We start from the raw sequence: 22026 nt of genomic DNA on the forward strand, positions 1-22026 counted from the left end.
GGACAGGCTAATGGGACACTTGATGATGTAACCATTTAGCTGAGAGCATGCGTTTACCTCCAATTCACCTCATCTACAGATCAATATCAGGACAATTCCACGGAAACAGAATGACGCAGACTCAGATTTTTCATTTAACAAAATGTATGTCAAACAAAAAACAATGATTGCAAAGTTAAACAAACCATCTCCATGCACAAGGATGACTTAAGAATTTCCACTGAAAAATGTTCACAAAAACACATTTACTTGAAAAACTGTGCAGATGCAAAGTTTGGTAACAGAATGACGGCAAAAACAGAGCAAACTGTCATTCTGTTACCAAACTTTGCATCTGCACCATTAATATGGAGTTGGTCCACCATTTGCTGCTATAACAGCCTCCACACTTCTGGGAAGGCTTTCCACTAGATGTTGGAACATTGCTGTGGGGACTTGCTTCCATTCAGCCACAAGATCATTAGTCAGGTCGGACACTGATGTTGGGCGATTAGGCCTGGCTCAAAGTCGGCGTTCCAATTTATCCCAAAGGTGTTCGATGGGGTTGAGGTCAGGGCTCTGTGCAGGCCAGTCAAGTTCTTCCACACTGATCTTGACAAACCATTTCTGTATGGACCTCGCTTTGTGCACGGGAGCATTGTCATGCTGAAACAGGAAAGGGCCTTCCCCAAACTGTTGCCACAAAGTTGGAAGCACAGAATCGTCCAGAATGTCATTGTATGCTGTAACGTTGATTTCCCTTCACTGGAAATAAGGGGCCTAGCCCGAACCATGAAAAACTGCCCCAGATCATTATTCCTCCTCCACCAAACTTTACAGTTGGCACTATGAATTCGGGCAGGTAGTGTTCTCCTGGCATCTGCCAAACCCAGATTCGTCAATCATACTGCCAGATGGTGAAGCGTGATTCATCACTCCAGCGAACGCGTTTCCACTGCTCCAGAGTCCAATGGCGGTGAGCTTTATTCCACTCCAACTGACGCTTGGCATTGCTCATGGTGATCTTATGCTTGTGTGCGGCTGCTCGGCCATGGAAACCCATTTCACGAAGCTCCCGACTAACAGTTCTTGTGCTGACGTTGCTCCCAGAGGCAGTTTGGAACTTGGTAGTAAGTGTTGCAACCGAGGACAGACGATTTTTACACGCTACACGCTTCAGCACTCGGCGGTCCCGTTCTGTGAGCTTGTGTGGCCTACCACTTTGCGGCTGAGCTGTTGTTGCTCCTAGACGTTTCCACTTCACAATAACAGCACTTACAGTTGACCGGGGCAGCTCTAGCAGGGCAGAAATGTGACGAACTGACTTGTTGGAAAGGTGGCATACTATGACGGTGCCACGTTGAAAGTCACTGAACTCTTCAGTAAGTCGATTCTACTGCCAATGTTTGTCTATGGAGATTGCATGGCGGTGTGCTCGATTTTATACACCTGTCAGCAACGGGTGTGCCTGAAATAGCCGAATCCACTAATCTGAAGGGGTGTCCACATACTTTTCTATATACTGTATCTTGCATCGCTCAAGTGACGCCATAATACCATTCCCAAATGTAGTAATCATAAAAGTCAACACCTAATTGAAAGGTGCAATTTATTTATGGATTGATTCTAAAATAAATGTGATTGATTGACCATTGAAAGTTGTAATTTTATTTTCAAATGACTTCACAATTGTTTTAGCAACTACATTTACATGTCCAAAAGCTGGAATTCTTGTAATAACAAGCTATTGTCTACGATAGCTTTTTCTTCACTTCTTTCTATATACATATTTATATATACACATACATGATTCTATGAGTTCCACATGTTGCATATTCCATATGTTCCATGTTCTAGAAGAGTCGACTCATGATGCAAGCCTGTTCCTTCGGACTGGCAAACATCCTATACCATCTAAAAAGGTTAGAACCTTAATACACTGACCAAATATCATCATCATCATCATGACAAACCAATTCAGATTGTGAAAGTTTCTCAAATCTTTACTAAATAAAAAAAAGCGCAAGTTGAAAGCAGATGAGGGGGCTGTTGAAAAAAGCAAACGGCTCCTCTGTCCGTTCATTCATCAAAATACAAACAAAATCAGGATCACAAAATGAAAGGATTGAAGAAAAGATAAGAATAAAATAATGCTGTACACATTAATAAAAAAAAGCACAATCTAGGATGCTTGACTGATTCAAAGTTCATTTCGTGAATGGACAACGGTAGGCAAGCCAGCTGTAACCTCTGGGTGTGTGGACTAAATTGTCTTCTGAGCTATGGTATATTCAGGGGAGACAAAGAGGAGGATTGTTTCAGCACTGAAGAAGTCGTCATCAGATTCCATTGAGAAAACCTTCAGATTCTGTTGAATGCAACCAAACTGGGTCCTGTTCAGTTGGCACCAAACGGAAAGAAAAATGTCAGAAACAGAGCAACAACAAAAAAAACAGGGAGGTACTGCCTGAACTTGTCCAATAAAATAAATGCTATTTTTCATTGTCCGTTGCAAAACGTTTTGCTAACAGTGTGCCCTAATGAACACGCCCCTGCAGTTTTACCCCCCCCTAAGAATGTTAACGTTTCCATGGCCGTTTGCCTAAAATGGCCTGCAGGTGATGTTTCCATGTTGACCTTGTGATGATGGTGGCTGCCGTGGTGACCAGGGTCGGAGTGGGGTAAGGTCAGAGGTCAGACGCCAGTGGCCACCTGGCTGTTGTAGTCGGTGGACTCCATCTTGAGGATGTAAGGGATGATGCTGTCTATCTGCACGTTGCCGATGAGGCCAGTGAAGAACAGCTCCTCTGTCACCGCTGCACTCATCAGCCGCAGGGCAGGGAGACGCAGCAGCAGCTTGGATAACCTGAGGGGAAAGAGGGAGGGAGGGAGGGCTGTTATGAATGGACAATATATCCTTGTAAATTACATGCCAATAAAGCATTTGAATTTGACAATTTAATTGAGAAGAGGAGAGATGGAAAATAGTGGAAATGTGAGACAGGAAGAGAGAGCGATACACAGAGAGAGAGAGCGATACACAGAGAGAGAGAGCGATACACAGAGAGAGAGAGCGATACACAGAGAGCGATACACAGAGAGCGATACACAGAGAGCGATACACAGAGAGCGATACACAGAGAGAGAGAGCGATACACAGAGAGAGAGCGATACACAGAGAGAGAGAGCGATACACAGAGAGAGAGAGCGATACACAGAGAGCGATACACAGAGAGCGATACACAGAGAGCGATACACAGAGAGAGAGAGCGATACACAGAGAGCGATACACAGAGAGAGAGAGCGATACACAGAGAGAGAGAGCGATACACAGAGAGAGAGAGCGCGATACAGAGAGCGATAGAAAGAGAGAGCGAGCGATACACAGAGAAGCGATACAGAGCGAGAGAGCATGATACAAAGAGATGTAGTGATGCATAATGAGATGATCTAGTGAGATGTAGTGATGCATAATGAGATGTAGTGATGCATAATGAGATGTTATAATGAGATGTAGTGATGCATTATGAGATGTTATAATGAGATGTAGTGATGCATAATGAGATGTAGTGATGCATAATGAGATGTTATAATGAGATGTAGTGATGCATAATGAGATGTAGTGATGCATAATGAGATGTAGTGATGCATAATGAGATGTTATAGTGCGATGTAGTGATGCATTATGAGATGTTATAATGAGATGTAGTGATGCATTATGAGATGTTATAATGAGATGTAGTGGTGCATTATGAGATGTTATAATGAGATGTAGTGATGCATAATGAGATGCTATAATGAGATGTAGTGATGCATAATGAGATGTAGTGATGCATAATGAGATGTTATAATGAGATGTAGTTATGCATAATGAGATGTAGTGATGCATAATGAGATGTTATAATGAGATGTAGTTATGCATAATGAGATGTTATATTAAGATGTAGTCATGCATAATGAGATGTTATATTAAGATGTAGTCATGCATAACGAGATGTTACTGACCGATACGAGTCTTCAGGGTAGGTCCGAGTTACATAGTCCTGTAACTCCATGTAGGCCTTCTCCTGGAAACGCTGGATCTGTAGGGTGTTGTCTATACCTGGGTGGTCTATACACACACACACACACACACACACACACACACACACACACACACACACACACACACACACACACGTCCGTTAAACAAAAGGAAATGTGGTCTACAGCAAAGAGACACACAGAATCAGTTACCAAACACCTGTCCCTGACTGTGTGCGTGTTTCCATTTCTCCGCTATTATAGTTGTCCATTATAGTTGACGTCCATTATAGTTCTCGTCCATTATAGTTCTTGTCCATTATAGTTGACGTCCATTATAGTTCTCGTCCAATATAGTTGACGTCCATTATAGTTATCTTCCAATATAGTTGACGTCCATTATAGTTATCTTCCAATATAGTTGACGTCCATTATTAGTTGTCTATTATATTTATCAGTGGGCGTTTTCATATCAAACATTTCTTGGCAAAGACACACAGAACAATTAAATTCAACAAAAGGAAAGGGTGCAACTCTATTGTATTCATAAGAACTCTCCCTTTATGTACACAGCTAACCTATAGGGACCGTGTTCCGGTTCGGAGACCTGAGCGTACTTTCCTTTGTTTAAATAGTTTGCTGACAATCTGGGAACTTTTGTCTGAAGAGCAGCACCTGGCTACACTAAGACTAAAAAACAGAAAACTTGAGCATGCATAACCATTCACCCCCCCAAAGTCAATACTTTGTAGAGCCACCTTTTGCAGCTGCAATTCTCTTGGGGTATTCTCTCTAGCCACTAGGATTTTTGCCCATTCTTCAAGGCAAAACTGCTCCAGCTCCTACAAGTTGGATGGGTTCCGCTGGTGAACAGCAATCTTTCAGTCATACCATACTCACACATGGCTTTTGGCAAACACCAAACGTGTTTTTTCTTTAAGCAATGGCTTTTTTCTGGCCACTCTTCCGTAAAGCCCAGCACTGTGGAGTGTACGGCTTAAAGTGGTCCTATGGACAGATACTCCAATCTCTGCTGTGGAGCTTTGCAGCTCCTTCAGGGTTATCTTTGGTGTCTTTGTTGCCTCTCGGATTAATGCCCTCCTTGCCTGGTCCGTGAGTTTTGGTGGGTGGCCCTCTCTTGGCAGGTTTGTTGTGGTGCCATATTCTTTCCATTTTTTAATAATGGATTTAATGCTGCTCTGTCGGATGCTCAAAGTTTCGGATATATTTTTATAACCCAACCCTGATCTGTACTTCTCCACAACTTTGTCCCTGACCTGTTTGGAGAACTCCTTGGTCTTCATGGTGCCGCTTGCTTGGTGGTGCCCCTTGCTTAGTGGCGTTGCAGACTCTGGGGCCTTTCAAAACAGGTGTATATATACACTGAGATCATGTGACACTTAAATAACTAATTATGTGACTTCTGAAGGTAATTGGTTGCACCAGATCTTATTTAGGGGCTTCATAGCAAAGGGGGTGAATAAATATGCACGCACCACTTTTCCGTTATTTATTTATTTGAATTTTTTGAAACAAGTTATTTTTTTTCATTTCACTTCACCAATTTGGACTATTTTGTGTATGTCCATTACATGAAATCCAAATAAAAGTATATTTAAATTACAGGTTGTAATGCAACAAAATAGGACAAACGCCAAGGGGGATGAATACTTTTGCAAGGCACTGTACGTCACATCACACATCGACATCCTTCCTTTTCTCTTCCATCAGCACTTCCCCATCATTTACACATAATGAAACTTAAAAATTACCCCAATCCCCCAACCAGTACTGAAGAGAACTATGGCTTGGAGGTAGGCATACTCCTAGGTTACAGAACTGTAAAAAACGAATGCACCCCGTTTCCTTCTCTTCTCGCTCTCCCTCCTTGCTGACAGCACCCAGCTACACTAAGAAGGTGTGAAAGTACAGAGGCACCTTTTCTTTAGTTTTTCCATCAGACACCAGCGCAAGAGGAAGCAGCCAACAGTCATGGTCATCTTGACTCATCTTTCTCGGAGTGTGATAGAAATCTACCCAGTCCGCATGTTGTCTCAGCGGTCCTTTAAAACCATCCAGAACCTCCCAGCTGGCCACATACACAACCACACCAGAACCGCACCGCCGCGAGACTGGTCACCTTAATAAGCTGCAGGGACACATACTTTTTTTGATCCACAGAACAAGTCGTCATGTTACTGCATAAGTGTCACCGTGTGCATGTTTAGACCAATGGTCGCGTTCCAGACAATCTTTAAAGCAGTCGCACTGTATCATATTGATGCGGTTACTGACATGTTAAACACTTGGCCAAGCCCGGGTGGGCGGTGTGAGATGATTTGGTGCACGGTCGTTTTGCAGACGCTCTGGAACGTGGCCAATGATATCAGTGAGTTGCATCATTCTTTCATGAAAATAACCCATAATGAACCTCAGAAGCTCCTCTCTTCTCCCCCACTCACATTTACATTTTAGTCATTTAGCAGACGCTCTTATTCAGAGCGACTTACAGGAGCAATTAGGGTTTAAGTGCCTTGCTTAAAGGGCACATCGACAGATTTTTCACCTAGTCGGCTCGGAGATTAGAACCAGCGACCTTTCGGTTACTGGCACAACGCTCTTACCCACTAAGCTACCTGCCACTCCCGTCCCCTACTCACCAGGGCTGAAGAGGATGATGGCTTTGAGGTAGGCATATTCATAGGAGTCAGGGGACAGCTTGGCCATGCTGTTACAGAACTCCTGCATCCTCCAGATGTGTTCCATCACCAGCTTCACTCTCTCTGGGGACAGCTTCTCTGTAGGGACCAAGATGAGAGTTAACTAAATATGAGAATACATGCCGCTTTGTAGACACTTTTTTTTTTTGTTGTTGTTGCGATTCATCTTTTATTTAGCGATAATAATCGTCAGCAAACATAAATACAAAATGAAGTTACAACCCCCCCGTCCTCCCCCCAATCCCAATCCCACCCCACCGAGGACCTAAAAGCATCTGCTGGCAATTATTGTGATTAATATGTTTTCATTTTTACCATCACCTCCTGTACCATCTTGTAGGCTGGTCTGAAGGTGGTTGATGATGGCAGCCAGGATGGTGGCAACATTCATGACATTGGAGCACTGAGCCAGACCCAGAGCAAACAGCTCGTTCCAACACGCCTTCATCAGGTTAATGTCGTTATCCTGACCACTGGGAGAGAGAAATAAAGAGGATTTATTAGATAAATAAATATATATTTAATATGATAATGTATGATTTAGCATTTTATTTGATAATTTAATGGAATTGATACAATCCCAGTGGATACACTATTTTAAAATCATTCAGGATAACATATTATAAAATTTATCTGCATTTTGATTCACTGGCTTTGGTCAGTAGGCAGGATATACAGGCCAGCTTACAAATACATTAGATACCTGAATGTAGATTTATAGAAACACAGCGGTACGCATGTAGCTAGGTACTCACCCCAAGGCTTGGAAGGCAGGTATGGAGCGTGCCCAGTGCATGGACAGGAAGAGGAGCCGCGAGGCTGACTCACAGATGTAGTTCACATTGAGGTACTCAGGCATGGGCAAAGGCATCATCAGCTAGAGAGAGAGAAAGAGAAAAAGAGAGAGAGAGAAAAAGAGAGAGAGAGCGAGAGCGAGAAAAAGAGAGAGAAAGAGAGACAGAGAGAGAGAGACAGAGAGAGAGAGAGAAAAAGAAAGAGAGAGACAGAGAGAGAGAGAGAGAGACAGAGAGAGAGACAGTGAGAGAGAGAGACAGAGACAGAGAGAGAGAGAGATTTGAGCAGTTTATAAACACCATTATCCTATCACTACTCCAACCATTCCAAACATGTTAAACAAGAGGTTGAGTGAGAGAGAGAGACGTCATGACTTGAGGGAGAACAAATGGGCCTAGATATCATTAGAGACAAGTCTGAAAGGTGATTACTTTATTAATCCTGGCTTAGTCCCTCTTGAATCACTCTTTTTATGACACACTGAGAATAAGTCTACCTTTCTTCAAGATAATGAACTTTCAATCAGGTGTTATGGGTAAGCCCCTGTTCCTTTGAGAGGGGCTGTGTCCCAACTGGCTCTATTCCCTTTATAGTGCACTACTTTTGACCCGGGCCAATTGGGCTCTGGTCAAAAGTAGTGCACTATATAGGGAATAGGGTGCCATTTGGGATGCAATCCGGGTGTTACGGGCGATGGCCCAAGACCCTCACCTTGAAGGGGACGTGGCTGTCTGAGAGTAGAGGCCCCTGCAGCTCCACCACCGGGCCAGACTGGTCTCCTGACATCAGCTGCATGGTGGCCTCCAGAGAGTCTCCTGCTGAGCCGTCCCCAGGGTTCATTGCCTTGGCCAGTGTGTCAAAAGCTCTGGGGAGGTGGGGCAGACACAATGGACAGGTCAGTTCACGAACTAGGATCCTTAATCCCTAAGAGGGCTCCACCATCTCATATAGTCTTTTCCGGGAACATGATTGGTCCAAACCCATCTCCTCGCCTACTTCCCAACCGTTCCCTCCCCTCAGACGTTCTTCTTCAATACATTTTGAGAAGGAGGTGAGGAGAGAGAGATGAAGATGAGATGAATGGATAAAAGAACATATCTTATCATTCTGCTGTTCCAAGTGATGAACAAACAGTGCCTAAGAGAAAACAAGCTTGACAGTAAGGTTACTACGATGGCAAATCTCAAACCAGCGAGTCTTGCGCAACCTAATTAAGCATGCGCACACACACACAACTCCAGCAAGTCAACAAACTAGGAACCTTTAAAGGCCAATTCCACCACTTTCCAACCTTGCGTTCATTAGCTCCAGCACAATACCAGCGTCTACATCTGTGAAAACTGCGCATTTCTACATTTTGTAGGAAAAAAATATTAAAAGTTAAAAAGGTTCTACCCAATGAGTTAAAACATTTTTTAAAAGTGATTTTCAAACACTATGAGATTTGCGGTGATGTGGGGAGCAAGAAAATACCCTCCCTCTGGTTAAAACTCATGGCAGGTTTTGAGTTTAAAAAAAATCAACTTCATCCTATGCTGTGATGTCACAGAGAATCATTTTTTATGACCTTTCTTCTTAACCACAAATCATAGAAACACGCTGTTTTCACACACACACACATATATACATATATACATATATATATACATATACACATAGACACTGGTTTGGTGCTGGAGATAATGAATATGAGCTTTGATTGTCATGGCCATAGAGATTCTATTAAAATTACTAGATGGGCTATGTCATAAACCCAAAAGTTCCATAATGGGACCAAAATGGCAGCCATCTTGTTCAGGGAGAAATCCAAAACCAGTCTAATTAGAATGTATGTCAGTAGAGGCATAGGTGATGCATTTCCTGCTTTCACTTATGCAGGAAAATAAAACACAGGTATGTGAGGTATTAGAAATGGTGTAATGGAATTATAGTCAACCTAAAATATTGTCAATAAATTATAAATATAGTTTATACAGGTTTTATATAATAGCCTCTAAAATATATGTAAACAGACCACAAATGTCTCAGATTTTGTTTTCTTGGAATGCTGAGAGTGCTATTATATGATACAATATCATTACTTGTTGCATTTACAACTTGTCTAAGTCCTATCATCAACTGATTTGAGACAGTGTATGGCTGTGGATTGACTGCATTGTTTGAATGTAATGTTGGCATATTGGCAGTTAATTTGAAAAATTGATGGGATCATTCCTCTAAAACTGTCTGGCTTGCTAGCTAACAAACATACAGTGCAGATAAATTATTCACATTCGTTGTTTTACAAAATATCTTATCACAGCACTGGCAAACCATGGTTGACCAACTCCCTGACCAACATGGCTGACCTTTATCCCACCATAAGAAGGTTCATGTCCATTCTAGTATTCTAATTCTATGGTCATGGCTTTCATTTTGAAAAGCTGAGGTTCAGCAGAAAGTGATGAAGACATACTCTTGGATGGGAAAATCACAAACCTGGGAGTAATCTAATTAACCAAGGCAGGAACACAAGAACCACATGGCCCTTGGCTCGAAAGATTCAATTTGAGCCCCATGATATACAGAACCCCTAAGATCCTTCTGATACACTCAGAACATCTAATACACCTATTGGTTAAAAAGATCAGTAAGGCTATTAGCCAATAAATGTAGCATAATGATCTTACACATTTTACTGTCCAATAGCTGTATTGGGTCATTGACCTTTTAGGCTATATTAACATTTTATAAAAAAAGTGTATCATAAAAATAAATAATCCTGTATGAAAGCTCTCCTCACCGGGTGATGTCACTGGCAGTCTGTTCGTCTCCTTGGAGATCCGTCATGGAGCTGTCTCCATTGCTAAGGGTGTCGTCCGCGCCCATCAGGTCATTGCCGTCGGTAACGTCGTTCATCTCCCGGGCCTTGTTCAGGTGGGCCAGTGACGTCACTACGTTGGCCAGCGTGCTCAGGTCGCCCTGACACGGGTCATTCTACGGAGGAGCACAAGGGACAATCAAGCACCATTATTAATAAATCGGAAAAAATCTCAATCCTCATCTCTAAGGTTATTACAGACTGGTATAATTGCTACTTTATCCATTTCAGCTTCATGATTTTACGATTTAATTGCTGGATGTTGTAAATGTCGCCCTGACAAGGCAGATCATTCTACAGAGGGGCACAGAGGATATTGTCCATCACACATGTTGTAAAAAACAAACAAAAAAACAAAAACAAAAAAACATATGTTGTATTAGAGACTGTGTAGGAGGTTCTTGAGGGAGCCAGGTCAGAATGACATATCAGCAACAGAATGCTATATTCTAAAGAATGTTCTGTAGAATCTGTTTCGGAAATGTTGCAAATAACACAGATGCCAATGAACAATGCACACAAAGCTATCTATTAATGAATGTTAATTACGTGATCTTTATTGACAATGGCAACTTTGTTATTTGCACACGTTTTCAGATCAGATTTTAAAAGAACATCTTCTTGATAATATACCATCCCTTAGCACAGTATTTCCCAACCCTGGTCCTCCAGTTCCCCCAACAGTATTTCCCAACCCTGGTCCTCCAGTATCCCCAACAGTGTTTCCCAACCCTGGTCCTCCAGTATCCCCAACTGTGTTTCCCAACCCTGGTCCTCCAGTATCCCCAACAGTACACCGTTTTGTTGTAGCCCTGGTCAAGCACACCTCATTCAACTCAATGAGGGCTTGATGATTAGTTGACAAGTTGAATCAGGTGTACTTGTCCAGGGTTACAATAAACATGTGTACTGTTGGGGGTACTGGACGACCAGGGTTGGGAAACACAGCCTCAGCAATTACCAAATGAAAGCAAGCCATCTGTTGTGTGGTGCAGTTACTCACCGATTCAGGGGACGTGGGGACCAGGATGGTGTTCTCTAGCTTGGGGAAAGGCTGCTGGATGTTCAGGAGCATGCTCGACTCCAGCAAACTGGTTGACCTGCAAACACAAACACACTTCAATTCTTCCATCCAATCACAGAGATCTCAAATGGCAGTACAATTTTTTTTTGTCATTTAGCAGACACTCTTATCCAGAGCGACTTACAGTTAGTGAGTGCATACATTTTTTTTTTCATACTGGCCCCCCGTGGGAAACGAACCCACAACCCTGGCGTTGCAAGCGCCATGCTCTACCAACTGAGCTACACGGGACCTACAGTTGGTTAGTGAAACCAGGTGGTCCTCATTCCTTTTACGCTGTCCACATCTGCACTGATCTGAAGGGAAACAATCTGATCAGGTGAACCCCAGTCTAATCATGATCTACTACCACCAGATTGGTTTTCACCTGTCAAGTATTTTCCAAATCAGAGCACATGAAGGGGAGGAGAGACCTATTATGAACGATTTACACTGTGGTTAGAGTCTAGAGCAGAGGTCCCCAACTACATTCAGCCGCGGGTCGATTTCTCCTTGAGCGGATGGTCGGGGGACCGGAACATAATTACAAATAATGTGTACACTGCAAATTGACCGCAAGAAGCCCAAACAGATATAATATTTGACTAAAGCATAATCATTTCAAACGTTGTTTTTTGGCTCAGAAAATAACCCTTGCAAATAACTCTTGCATCAGGGCCTAAAATTAACATCCGCCACCTGCCAAACGCGGGTAGATTTTGGCATTGGCGGTAAAGAATGTCTAATTCACCAGCCACGTTGGCGTGGTAACACTCTGGGCTCTGCAGTGCAAGCGTTTAATAAAAATAGTCAATTATGGGTACAAGTGAGAGTTGTGATTTATAGCAAAATAAATGCTGCAGTAGCTGTTTTCAAAGTATTTCTGACATTTTGTTTCATATCTGGTAAAGCACAAAGAAATCTGAATTCTAACATTATAGCTATCCCACCTCGCGCAGCAACACTGCCTGTCTGGGGGGCAGTGAGCACTGTGAGTGCTGAAAGATTTGTTTTTCTTGGCTAATTACATTGTTTTGTTCACAAGCTAGGTTGCTTTTCAATGTTTGAGTTTGCTCCCACTGCTAGCTAAAACAGACATCATTGGCCTCTATGAATGACGTTCTAACGGGTACACATGACTCAAGTGGCCTTGTTACCAAGGTAACCTTAAAGGGGCAGCTAAACATTTTTGTCTGATATTTTTGTTAAAACACTCAGGTCACAGAATATTAAATTAAATCTAGCAATATACCACATTACTTCTTACTAGTAATACATTTCTTGTTTTAGAAACATTACTAAGCATGATCATCCATTTTCTTGTGTTTCTTTGTGTAATTATGGCAAAACATATTTTGGCAGGTAAAACATTGTAGTGGCTGGTAGATTTGTTATCTACCTGCCACAGTGGCTGTTATAAAACATGTTTTTGTTTTAGGCCCTGCCTGGCATAGAGAATGATAGAGGACTCTTCTTTTTATCTGTCTGTGAGCACACAGGCAGCGCCAATTTAGGCCATCTCCATTTTGAAGTAGCCAATGTTCTTCTTCTACTACTTCTACGAGTTGGTAAATAAACAAAGCATGCATACTGCCACCTGGAGTGTGTTGTATGAACAGGTATAAAGCCAAAGCTGGCCATTTACTGCCACCTGCAGTTATGGAATGTTGGCTCACGAGTTAAAATTAATTGTCTGATCCCTCCTGATGACCTGGGCCCCGTTTTTCAAAAGTTATCCATCTGGATTTCGCCAATAGGATTAAATGCATAGAAATAGAATGAATAGAACAGACTAATCATTGACTTGAATGGGGACACGCGTTCTACTCATTCTATGCACTTAATCCTATCCGATAGGCAAAATCCAGATAAATAACTTTTGAAAAACTGTGCCCTAGATGGAATTATCTCATAAACAATGGCGATGCATCCCACACAGAGCTAATGGAGGAGTATGCGCTACGTGCGTTTTGAGGCCGTGTTTGGTATGACCTCATGCGCTTATATTCAACCCAACTTCCTAATTGAAATGTATTGAGTTGGCTCTGTCATTTTATACTGCGTTGCTCAGTGTGAATGGGGCCCTTAAACCAGCTGCAGTAGCTGTAGTACCTGGCTTCTCTCCTTGCAGTACCTGGCTGTCTCCTTCTAGTACCTGGCTGTCTCCTTCTAGTACCTGGCTGTCTCCTTGCAGTACCTGGCTGACTCCTTGCAGTACCTGGCTGACTCCTTGCAGTACCTGGCTGACTCCTTGCAGTACCTGGCTGACTCCTTCTAGTACCTGGCTGACTCCTTCTAGTACCTGGCTGACTCCTTGCAGTACCTGGCTGACTCCTTGCAGTACCTGGCTGACTCCTTGCAGTACCTGGCTGACTCCTTGCAGTACCTGGCTGACTCCTTGCAGTACCTGGCTGACTCCTTGCAGTACCTGGCTGACTCCTTGCAGTACCTGGCTGACTCCTTGTAGTACCTGGCTGTCTCCTTGTAGTACCTGGCTGACTCCTTGTAGTACCTGGCTGACTCCTTGTAGTACCTGGCTGTCTCCTTGTCGGTGACGAAAGTGGGCATGGCAGCCAGAGGACTACACAGGTTCTTCCTGATGTAGATCTTCTCTGTAGACGCAGCACAGTTGATTGACTTCTCTCTAGAGACCTCCACCGGCTTCCTCTCACACTGAACAGCTACACAGAGAGAGAAGGGAGGGAGGGGTACACAGTTAAACCCTTCATCTGTTAATGTGCATTCTGGTTCAGAGATGGACTACATTGCAGTCAGACTGCGCAGAATCACTCATTTACAAATCACTTTCCATCCCAAATAACTACTCATTATGTGATCAAGATTCTGCACCTCAACCTTGCCCAAACGGATCCCCTCAAACATGTTGTCTAATAAGCAACTCAGGGCGTTGTGGAATACTGCAGATGTTGACACAAATAGAGGCGACATGATTCCTTGATTTACATGCTAGAGAAGCATGTTTGTTCAACATGATATATTCCTATGTGAACGTCAGTAAGTGATTTGGGGCAGGTCCTCACAGTCCTGTTTCATGCCCAGGACCATGCAGCGCTGCAGTCTGCAGTACTGGCAGCGGTTCCTGTGGTGCTTGTTGATGACACACTCTCCGGACCCCCGGCATGTATAAATCAGGTTCTTCCTGATGCTGCGCTTGAAGAATCCCTTACAGCCCTCACAGCTCACCGCGCCGTAGTGACGGCCTGGGGAAGGAGAAGGTGGGGGGGAGGGAACAGGGTCAGTCACACAAGGAGAAAAAGAGGGTGTGTGTGCGTGCTTGTACAAGTTCAACTGCATTTCCTTCCTACCTGAGGCTCTGTCTCCACACACCACACAGTACTCCACCACGGGCTTGGCAAGTGCCTGGTCTGACCCGTCTGTCACAAACTGGAAATACAACACACAAAAAACAAAACAGGCATTCATATCAGATGTCAAAGGTACTTTTAGGGCCTGTTTCCCTGACACAGATGAATCATAGTCCTGGACTAAATGCACTGCTAGTGCCATCTAGAGCGCTGCCTAATATGAATTTGAAAAGGGGTAACCCGATCCCTCAGCTGTATACCAAAACAAAATGGCGGGGCTGCAAGTTTGCAGAAAAAGTAATTCCAGATCGTAGCTTTAATCTGCGCTAAGGGAACCAGCCCTGTGACTAACAGCAATAGTCTAAGTATGTACAAAGTAAGACAAGACCAGGGGTGTCAAACTCATTCCATGGAGGGCCTAGTGTCTGCTGTCCAATTAAAACCTCTCTACACATGGGTATCGGACTATATGGATAGGGCTACATTGAAATGTTTCTTCTTTTTTATATTCTACAAAACTTTTTTTGGGGGCCTTGTTTTTTTCCTTTGTTTTTTATACAACAAAAACATAAATAGACAACATTTACATACATTTCCACAAACATGAATGACATCACACTTGCTCAGACCCACATGTTCCCACTGTATCCACACCCAATGTTGTTTCTAATGCTTGTAGGACTCTGCCCCATATGACTTCAGATTGTGTTATGTTGCTTTTATTTATTTATTTTACCAGGTAAGTTGACTTGAGAACACATTCTAATGTACAGCAACGACCTGGGGAATAGTTACAGGGGAGGATGAATGAGCCAATTGGAAGATGTTTGTCTACCAACGGAGCCCGTGTGGCACTTGCAACGCCAGGGTTGTGGGTTCGGTTCCCACGGGGGACCAGCACGAACAAATATGAAAATGTATGCACTCACTACTGTAAGTCGCTCTGGATAAGAGCATCTGCTAAATGACGTAAATGTAAAAATGTAAATGTCTGTAGATAAGATTTTTTCAATATTTAAATAATAAAAGCATTTGATTCTTCCATTCTCTTAACGTTAGAGTATCATTTAACTTCTAGTATTACATTGAAATGTTTCTTACAGAAGAAATAAGAAAAGCATAAGAAAAGTAGCAATTGAAAGTGAAGAGATTGGAGATGATGGGAAAATGATTATACCAAAAGGTGGGGACAACAGTTCAACTGACAGGACTGAATCCAAACATTACACTGTTCAACTGACAGGACTGAATCCAAACATTACACTGTTCAACTGACAGGACTGAATCCAAACATTACACTGTTCAACTGACAGGACTGAATCCAAACATTCCACTGTTCAACTGACAGGACTGAATCCAAACATTCCACTGTTCAACTGACAGGACTGAATCCAAACATTCCACTGTTCAACTGACAGGACTGAATCCAAACATTCCACTGTTCAACTGACAGGACTGAATTCAAACATTACACTGTTCAACTGACAGGACTGAATCCAAACATTCCACTGTTCAACTGACAGGACTGAATCCAAAACATTCCACTGTTCAACTGACAGGACTGAATCCAAACATTCCACTGTTCAACTGACAGGACTGAATCCAAACATTCCACTGTTCAACTGACAGGACTGAATCCAAACATTCCACTGTTCAACTGACAGGACTGAATCCAAACATTCCACTGTTCAACTGACAGGACTGAATCCAAACATTCCACTGTTCAACTGACAGGACTGAATCCAAACATTCCGATGTTGATTTTGTGCATTTTACTTTTACTCTACTTTTCGCCGCATTTGATGATAACGAAATCTGAAAATACTCCGGAAACGTTCAGTAACATGATAAGAATATTCCTGGGAAATGTGGGGTAGGGGCAACATAAGAGAAAAACAATGACATGGGTTTGAGGGAGATTAGTAACTGGTGTCTCTAAGTGGCCACACACACACACACACACACACACACACACACACACACACACACACACACACACACACACACACACACACACACCTCTCCAAAGTGTGCACAGTCCCTTCATAATTTCAATGCACTTTTATTATTTAAATTAGAGTCTTCAACTATAAGATTTTTTTATTTTTAGCTCACCTAGTTGTGGCGTTAAGGAACTAGAGCAAGCACACTTGTAGTTGTTTAGTTTGGAACACAACCCTGCATCCCCGCCATCACATAATGACTGTTTACGCAATCCAAAAACGGTCCATTATAAATCCCAATCTGGGTCATGTGGGCATCATTTGAAAGCGTGTTCTATTGCCAACATGACTAGCTAAGTTATAAAATCCAATCTTACAGTGTTAGGCTTTCATAGGGCAATTCAGAGAAAGATAATTTTGGTGCGCATAGAAAGGAGACATGTGTGCATTCAGGTGCATGTTCCACGGAAATGTTTCTTCACAATAGACAAACATAGGCTCATTCTGTATGACTCATAATACCCATAAAACCTAGCGGTCAAACAAGGAAATGGTTCCACCATTCATTTTTCCCATAGGAGATTTTAGAAACACTTAAAATAAGGGCTGTGTTTTGTGTAGGCTTACCCTGGCGTGACGTTTTGATAACCGTGTAAATCTCTCTAGGACAAGGTGATTTTTATCAAGGTATTTACCCCCCCAAAAATGAAATGCTAATTAGCCGCTAGTGTTGCTATCACAAAAAACTACAAATGCCATGAGGATCTGGACGAGACTGCCAAATTGAGGCAAAGGTAAGAATCTCTTGATTAACTATCTAATTTGAGCTAAATTTACTAATGAATAAATTGGCTAAATTTCTTTAAATTGACAATTCTGTGAACTGTCTTGTGCAAGTATTAAATTGACACAATACCTATTAGCAAAGGTGTCAGCTAGAGATGACGTGCAAGAGCTTGCAGGGATTTGTAGTCTTGCATGATGTCTATTTTGATGCTAATTAGCATTTTCAAATCTGAGCGTAAATAAAGCTGAATATATTGATAAAAGTCACCTTGTCCAAGACAGATTTACATGGTTATCAAAACATCACACCAGGGTAAGCCTATACAAAACACAACCCTTATTTTAAGTGTTTCCAAAACACCCTATGGGAAAAATGAATGGTGGAAAAACGATTGGAATCCTTTCCCTGTTTGACCGCTAGGTTTAATGGGTATTATGACACCTCCACTGTGGGGCTCTATGACGCCATGTCATCTTGTAACTCTACATCAAACAGTGATCATAAACATTGACACTGTGTATGACATGAGTTTTATAATATGGAAATGTGAAGTGCACATTTGGGCTCACGGGTGTTTGGCTTGCTTGTATGACATCAAAGCGATATTTATTTATTATATTCCTCAATGTCTCATCTTTCAAAATACATGGAGTCCTCTTAATTTACAGCATTTCCCTCACTGACAACAACACATGTGCAAAAGTTGCCCCTTACCAGGAGGGATGGGGGAAACTTCTTGTCGCATGCGGTGCTCTAGTTCAGACCGGCTGTCAGACAAAACCCAGACAGAGCTGTAACACGCAGAGCCAGAGCACTGACGTCATGTATAGCATCTTATTGTACAGCCGCTGCGGTCCAATTCAGGCGCTTATCAGTGCCCAAATCTGCAATTTTCAACCCGTATTCGGGTACGAGCGTAAAGGGCTACGACTTAAACAACCAGGTGAGTTCCTAACTAGTCAGTGACATTAATTGATCAATCAAGTACAAGGGACTTGTCAAAGGCTGTAGAAACTGCCCTCCATGGACTAGACTATCACTGGTGGTGCAGGCTGAGGCCTCTACCTGGATCTGCTGGCCAGCCAGGTCAGGAGAGGCAAACAGCAGCTGGTTGACCCCTGAACCGTCCGGGGCCGCCAGGATCACCTTGCCCGGGGACGAGGCCTCTTGCTTGGCTAGGATTACCTTGCCTGGCGTAGAGTAGTCTGCGTTAGCCAGGATAAACTGCTGCTTGCCACCAGAACCCTGCTCCAATGCCGTCACGATCTGGATCTTCTGGCCCGTCGACTGGTCCGTCACGATCTGGAAGGGAAGGGGAGGAGCCAAGTCAAATGAGAATCACAGAAATTAAATAAAAACACCACCAAGTAATATTGGGTTAGGATACTGTCTGAAGCTAATGTGCTCTGTTCAAGGATCAGGGGTTGGAACCAAAATCCATTTTTCATTCTGAACAGAAACACTATTTTTTTTTGTTCCGTTCCACTGTTCTGACCAGCTAAATAAAGTTCTGAACCAGTTCGAAACCAAAATCAATTACTTCACCAATCAGTGCGAATAGAGCAGGCAAGCTAGTTGTTTACATGCGTGATGGACAGACAAGTGTAACCTATGGCGCAAGACGCGACTGACATTTTGCGGGTGGGGAGAGCGAGAGAGGGTTGAGGAGGCTTGAAATACTGGGCATCTTGTTATGACATTATCTAAATTAGGTCCACATAATTACACCTAGGAGGAGCGGCTTCTATGGAGGAATGTCCTTTGAACTAGGTAGCTAACAAGCTTGCGGGTGCAGAGCGGCACCAGAATTTAAAATACATCTTACCTTACCAGATACTGGAATACGTTTTTGAGTGACAAAGGGAGGGCTTTGCATAGGCGCTCTGTTTTGCGTTTTTATGTGAGACTAGAAAAATGCCTGGAACGTAAAATAACGTTATTAACCGGTTCCCATGCTTTTAAAATGACGGTTCTGTTCCAGAACAGTATGGATCACTCTCGTTCCAGGTTCCGTTTCTGTTCCTTGAAAATGTCCATTATTATAGATAGATCTGTTCCCTGAACCGGTTCCAACCCCTGGTTAGGATACTGTCTGAAGCTAATATGCTCTGTTAAGGGTTGTCGAATGCTGAAGATAAACAGTATTCTGTTTATAGTGTCTTGTACCGTACCTTTCTAATGGAATCCAACCCTGAAGCTATTAGTTTTGCTATTTGCTAACCTTGAAGTCATATGAAGCTACTAGCCATGCATATGTTGACTCATAAAAGCCTTGACCTAGGGAGAAGAGATGCCATAGGAGTCTCCAGCCATGTCTCAGGGTCCCCGGTCCATTCCATTACCTGGATACGGTGTCCCATCATGCCACCATCAGCTGAGACCAGCTGAATCCTCTGAGTGTGTCCGTCCATGATGTCTGCTGCTCACATCAAAGCCCCATGAGGCACATCAAACTGCAGTAGAGGGAAGGAATGTTTCACACAGTTAGTCGTTACTCAAGGGTATGCATTCATAATCAATGATAAATATGTTGTGATCTGAGCAAGGTCTCAGTAGAGTCAAGGGTGAGAAAATCTGCATTGAAAGCTTTTTTTGTGCCCTGACATTAAAATGTGACAGTGAAACATGTTGAGGTGCCCATGTCCTAACTTCAGCTAGTTATCTACCTAGCTATAAAGAGTCAAATACAGGAAGCTACCTAGGAAGTTCATGGCTTATAATAATAATAACAATAATATAATATGCCATTTAGCAGACGCTTTTATCCAAAGCGACTTACAGTCATGCGTGCATACATTTTTACGTATGGGTGGTCCCGGGGACCGAACCCACTACCCTGGCGTTACAAGCACCATGCTCTACCAATTGAGCTACAGAGGACCACAATGTGGCTTCTTATGTGAGCAAACAGGATTGAGTTAAAGTAAATGCTGGGCAGCTAGCTAACTTTTGGGAGATGCAGGGTTATATGAGCAACCTGGTATATTATTGACATGTTAACTTGCTAACGTTAGTTAGCTAGCTAGTTACCTGTGGCGCACACCGTGCATGCAATGTCGCACGGCCTAGCGTGCTAAGTTAACGTTAGCTAGCTTCTGCATTTTTGGCCTTCTACGCCAAGTTGAGAAATATCACACAAAATGTAGCTTGTTGTACATAAATAGCCATGGTTGTAAGCACAACAAATACGCTCTGGTATAGTAGTTAATTAAAATCGATGCGGAAGATAAAGGTATTTATTTTCCTGTGGGTGAAAGGTCAACATTGAAGGGTTAAAGAACATTAGGGTTCAAGGCCCATAGAAGAACGCAGCGAGCGGCGGGACTACAGCGTTTGGCAACAAGGCTCAGATCGCACACATTTAGCTACAGAACATACATTTGCAACGACTTAACGTTATTGTTAGTCCGTCACAAAGCAACATTTAGCTAACTAGTTGTGTTCATACTTACAAACATTAGTTCCGGAAATCGAACCACCTAATTCGCGCTAGCTCGAAGATAGCTACTTAGCATCTGTTCACAGGAACACTCGCTACATAGCGAACACGTTTTAGCCAATAACTGGCACACGAATAGCGATTGTTTGATTTAATGACGTTTAGTCCCAAATAACACCGAGTATCCGTGTGGTTTTGATATAATCTCCTTACTTGCCGGTTTTGGTGCACTGTCTTGGTCCGGAACCGTTAGCTAAGGCTGCTAGCTACGTTAGCCAGTTAGCTAATGGCAGTTTCCCGTTAGGCTGCTGGCTTGGCATATGTATTCTTCCTCCTTGTGATACATGACGGAGCTGACCAACGCATCGTTTGATGTGAGCTTTTCGTGCACAATCCAGTTATCTTACCTGTTATTGTGCGGTTTTCTCGTATTGTGTGTCGATGTTTAATAAATTAATGTTATTTTTCTGTCTGCTGCAGCTTCAGGGAGGGTCAGAGTTCGTGACCTTTTTCCTCAAAACACGTTGTGATGCTCACGCGCAATAGCTTGCACACACGGTGCACGGTTAGACGGAAGGTCCGTGCTATCCAATGATGTGTATAAACCATGGATGACTGACAGGGGGCGCTGTATGATACGCGGTTCAATGTCAGCTGATTTATCTCACATGACGTACAGTTTCGGCTCACTGACCAGATTGCTAAAGGGAGAGGAAGCGAACGTTGGGGAAGGAAGATGAGGTGGAATCTGAATACAATGGCGGTAGAATCAAGGAGAATTGGAGTATTGTTCAAAATAATGGAAAACGGAGCAAAGTAGGGTACAGTGATGAGAATGACCCTTTATATCTAGTAGGAGGACGGTTTGTTAAAAAGGAGCAGCTGAGCAGAGTACCAATCTTGAAGAAACCATTTGAGTTATCTAAACTGGTGGATAGAGTGATGGGTAAAGTGAAGGCTGTGAGGATCACCAGAGTCTGGCTTGTTTAGATTTGTTGTGATTCTGCGGATCAGAAGGAACGTGTGTGTCTTAATCGATTTGATAAGTTTGAAGTGTTATGTGTGTGTCTCTTCGGAAACAGGGCACCCCT

The 22026-nt window shown here is 42.9% G+C and overlaps 1 protein-coding gene across 10 annotated transcripts; it reads right to left on the reverse strand.

Annotated features, from left to right (window-relative positions):
- Positions 1-1631: 1631 nt before the first annotated feature.
- Positions 1632-21499, reverse strand: LOC311116499 (nuclear receptor subfamily 2 group C member 1-like). 10 transcript variants are annotated; one of them, XM_084191578.1, is made up of 14 exons: positions 21343-21499; positions 19839-19949; positions 18562-18798; positions 14767-14845; positions 14482-14661; positions 13953-14121; positions 11381-11477; positions 10300-10493; positions 8229-8382; positions 7478-7599; positions 7038-7195; positions 6663-6800; positions 3985-4090; positions 1632-2845 (listed from the first exon to the last, which is right to left on the reverse strand). In XM_084191578.1, exons 2-14 carry the CDS (start codon positions 19905-19907, stop codon positions 2674-2676), a joined length of 1875 nt encoding a protein of 624 aa, XP_084047704.1. In that variant the 5' UTR covers positions 19908-19949; positions 21343-21499; the 3' UTR covers positions 1632-2673. The 10 variants fall into 10 exon arrangements, with proteins under 10 accessions (XP_084047704.1, XP_084047710.1, XP_084047712.1 ...); XM_084191584.1 differs by having other exon boundaries at positions 13974-14121; positions 21343-21495; XM_084191586.1 differs by having other exon boundaries at positions 13974-14121; positions 21153-21466.
- Between the last annotated feature and the right edge of the window lie 527 nt (positions 21500-22026).

Source organism: Coregonus lavaretus (genome assembly GCF_964263955.1).
Source record: "Coregonus lavaretus genome assembly, contig: HAP1_SCAFFOLD_1039, whole genome shotgun sequence".
NCBI lineage: Eukaryota > Metazoa > Chordata > Actinopteri > Salmoniformes > Salmonidae > Coregonus > Coregonus lavaretus.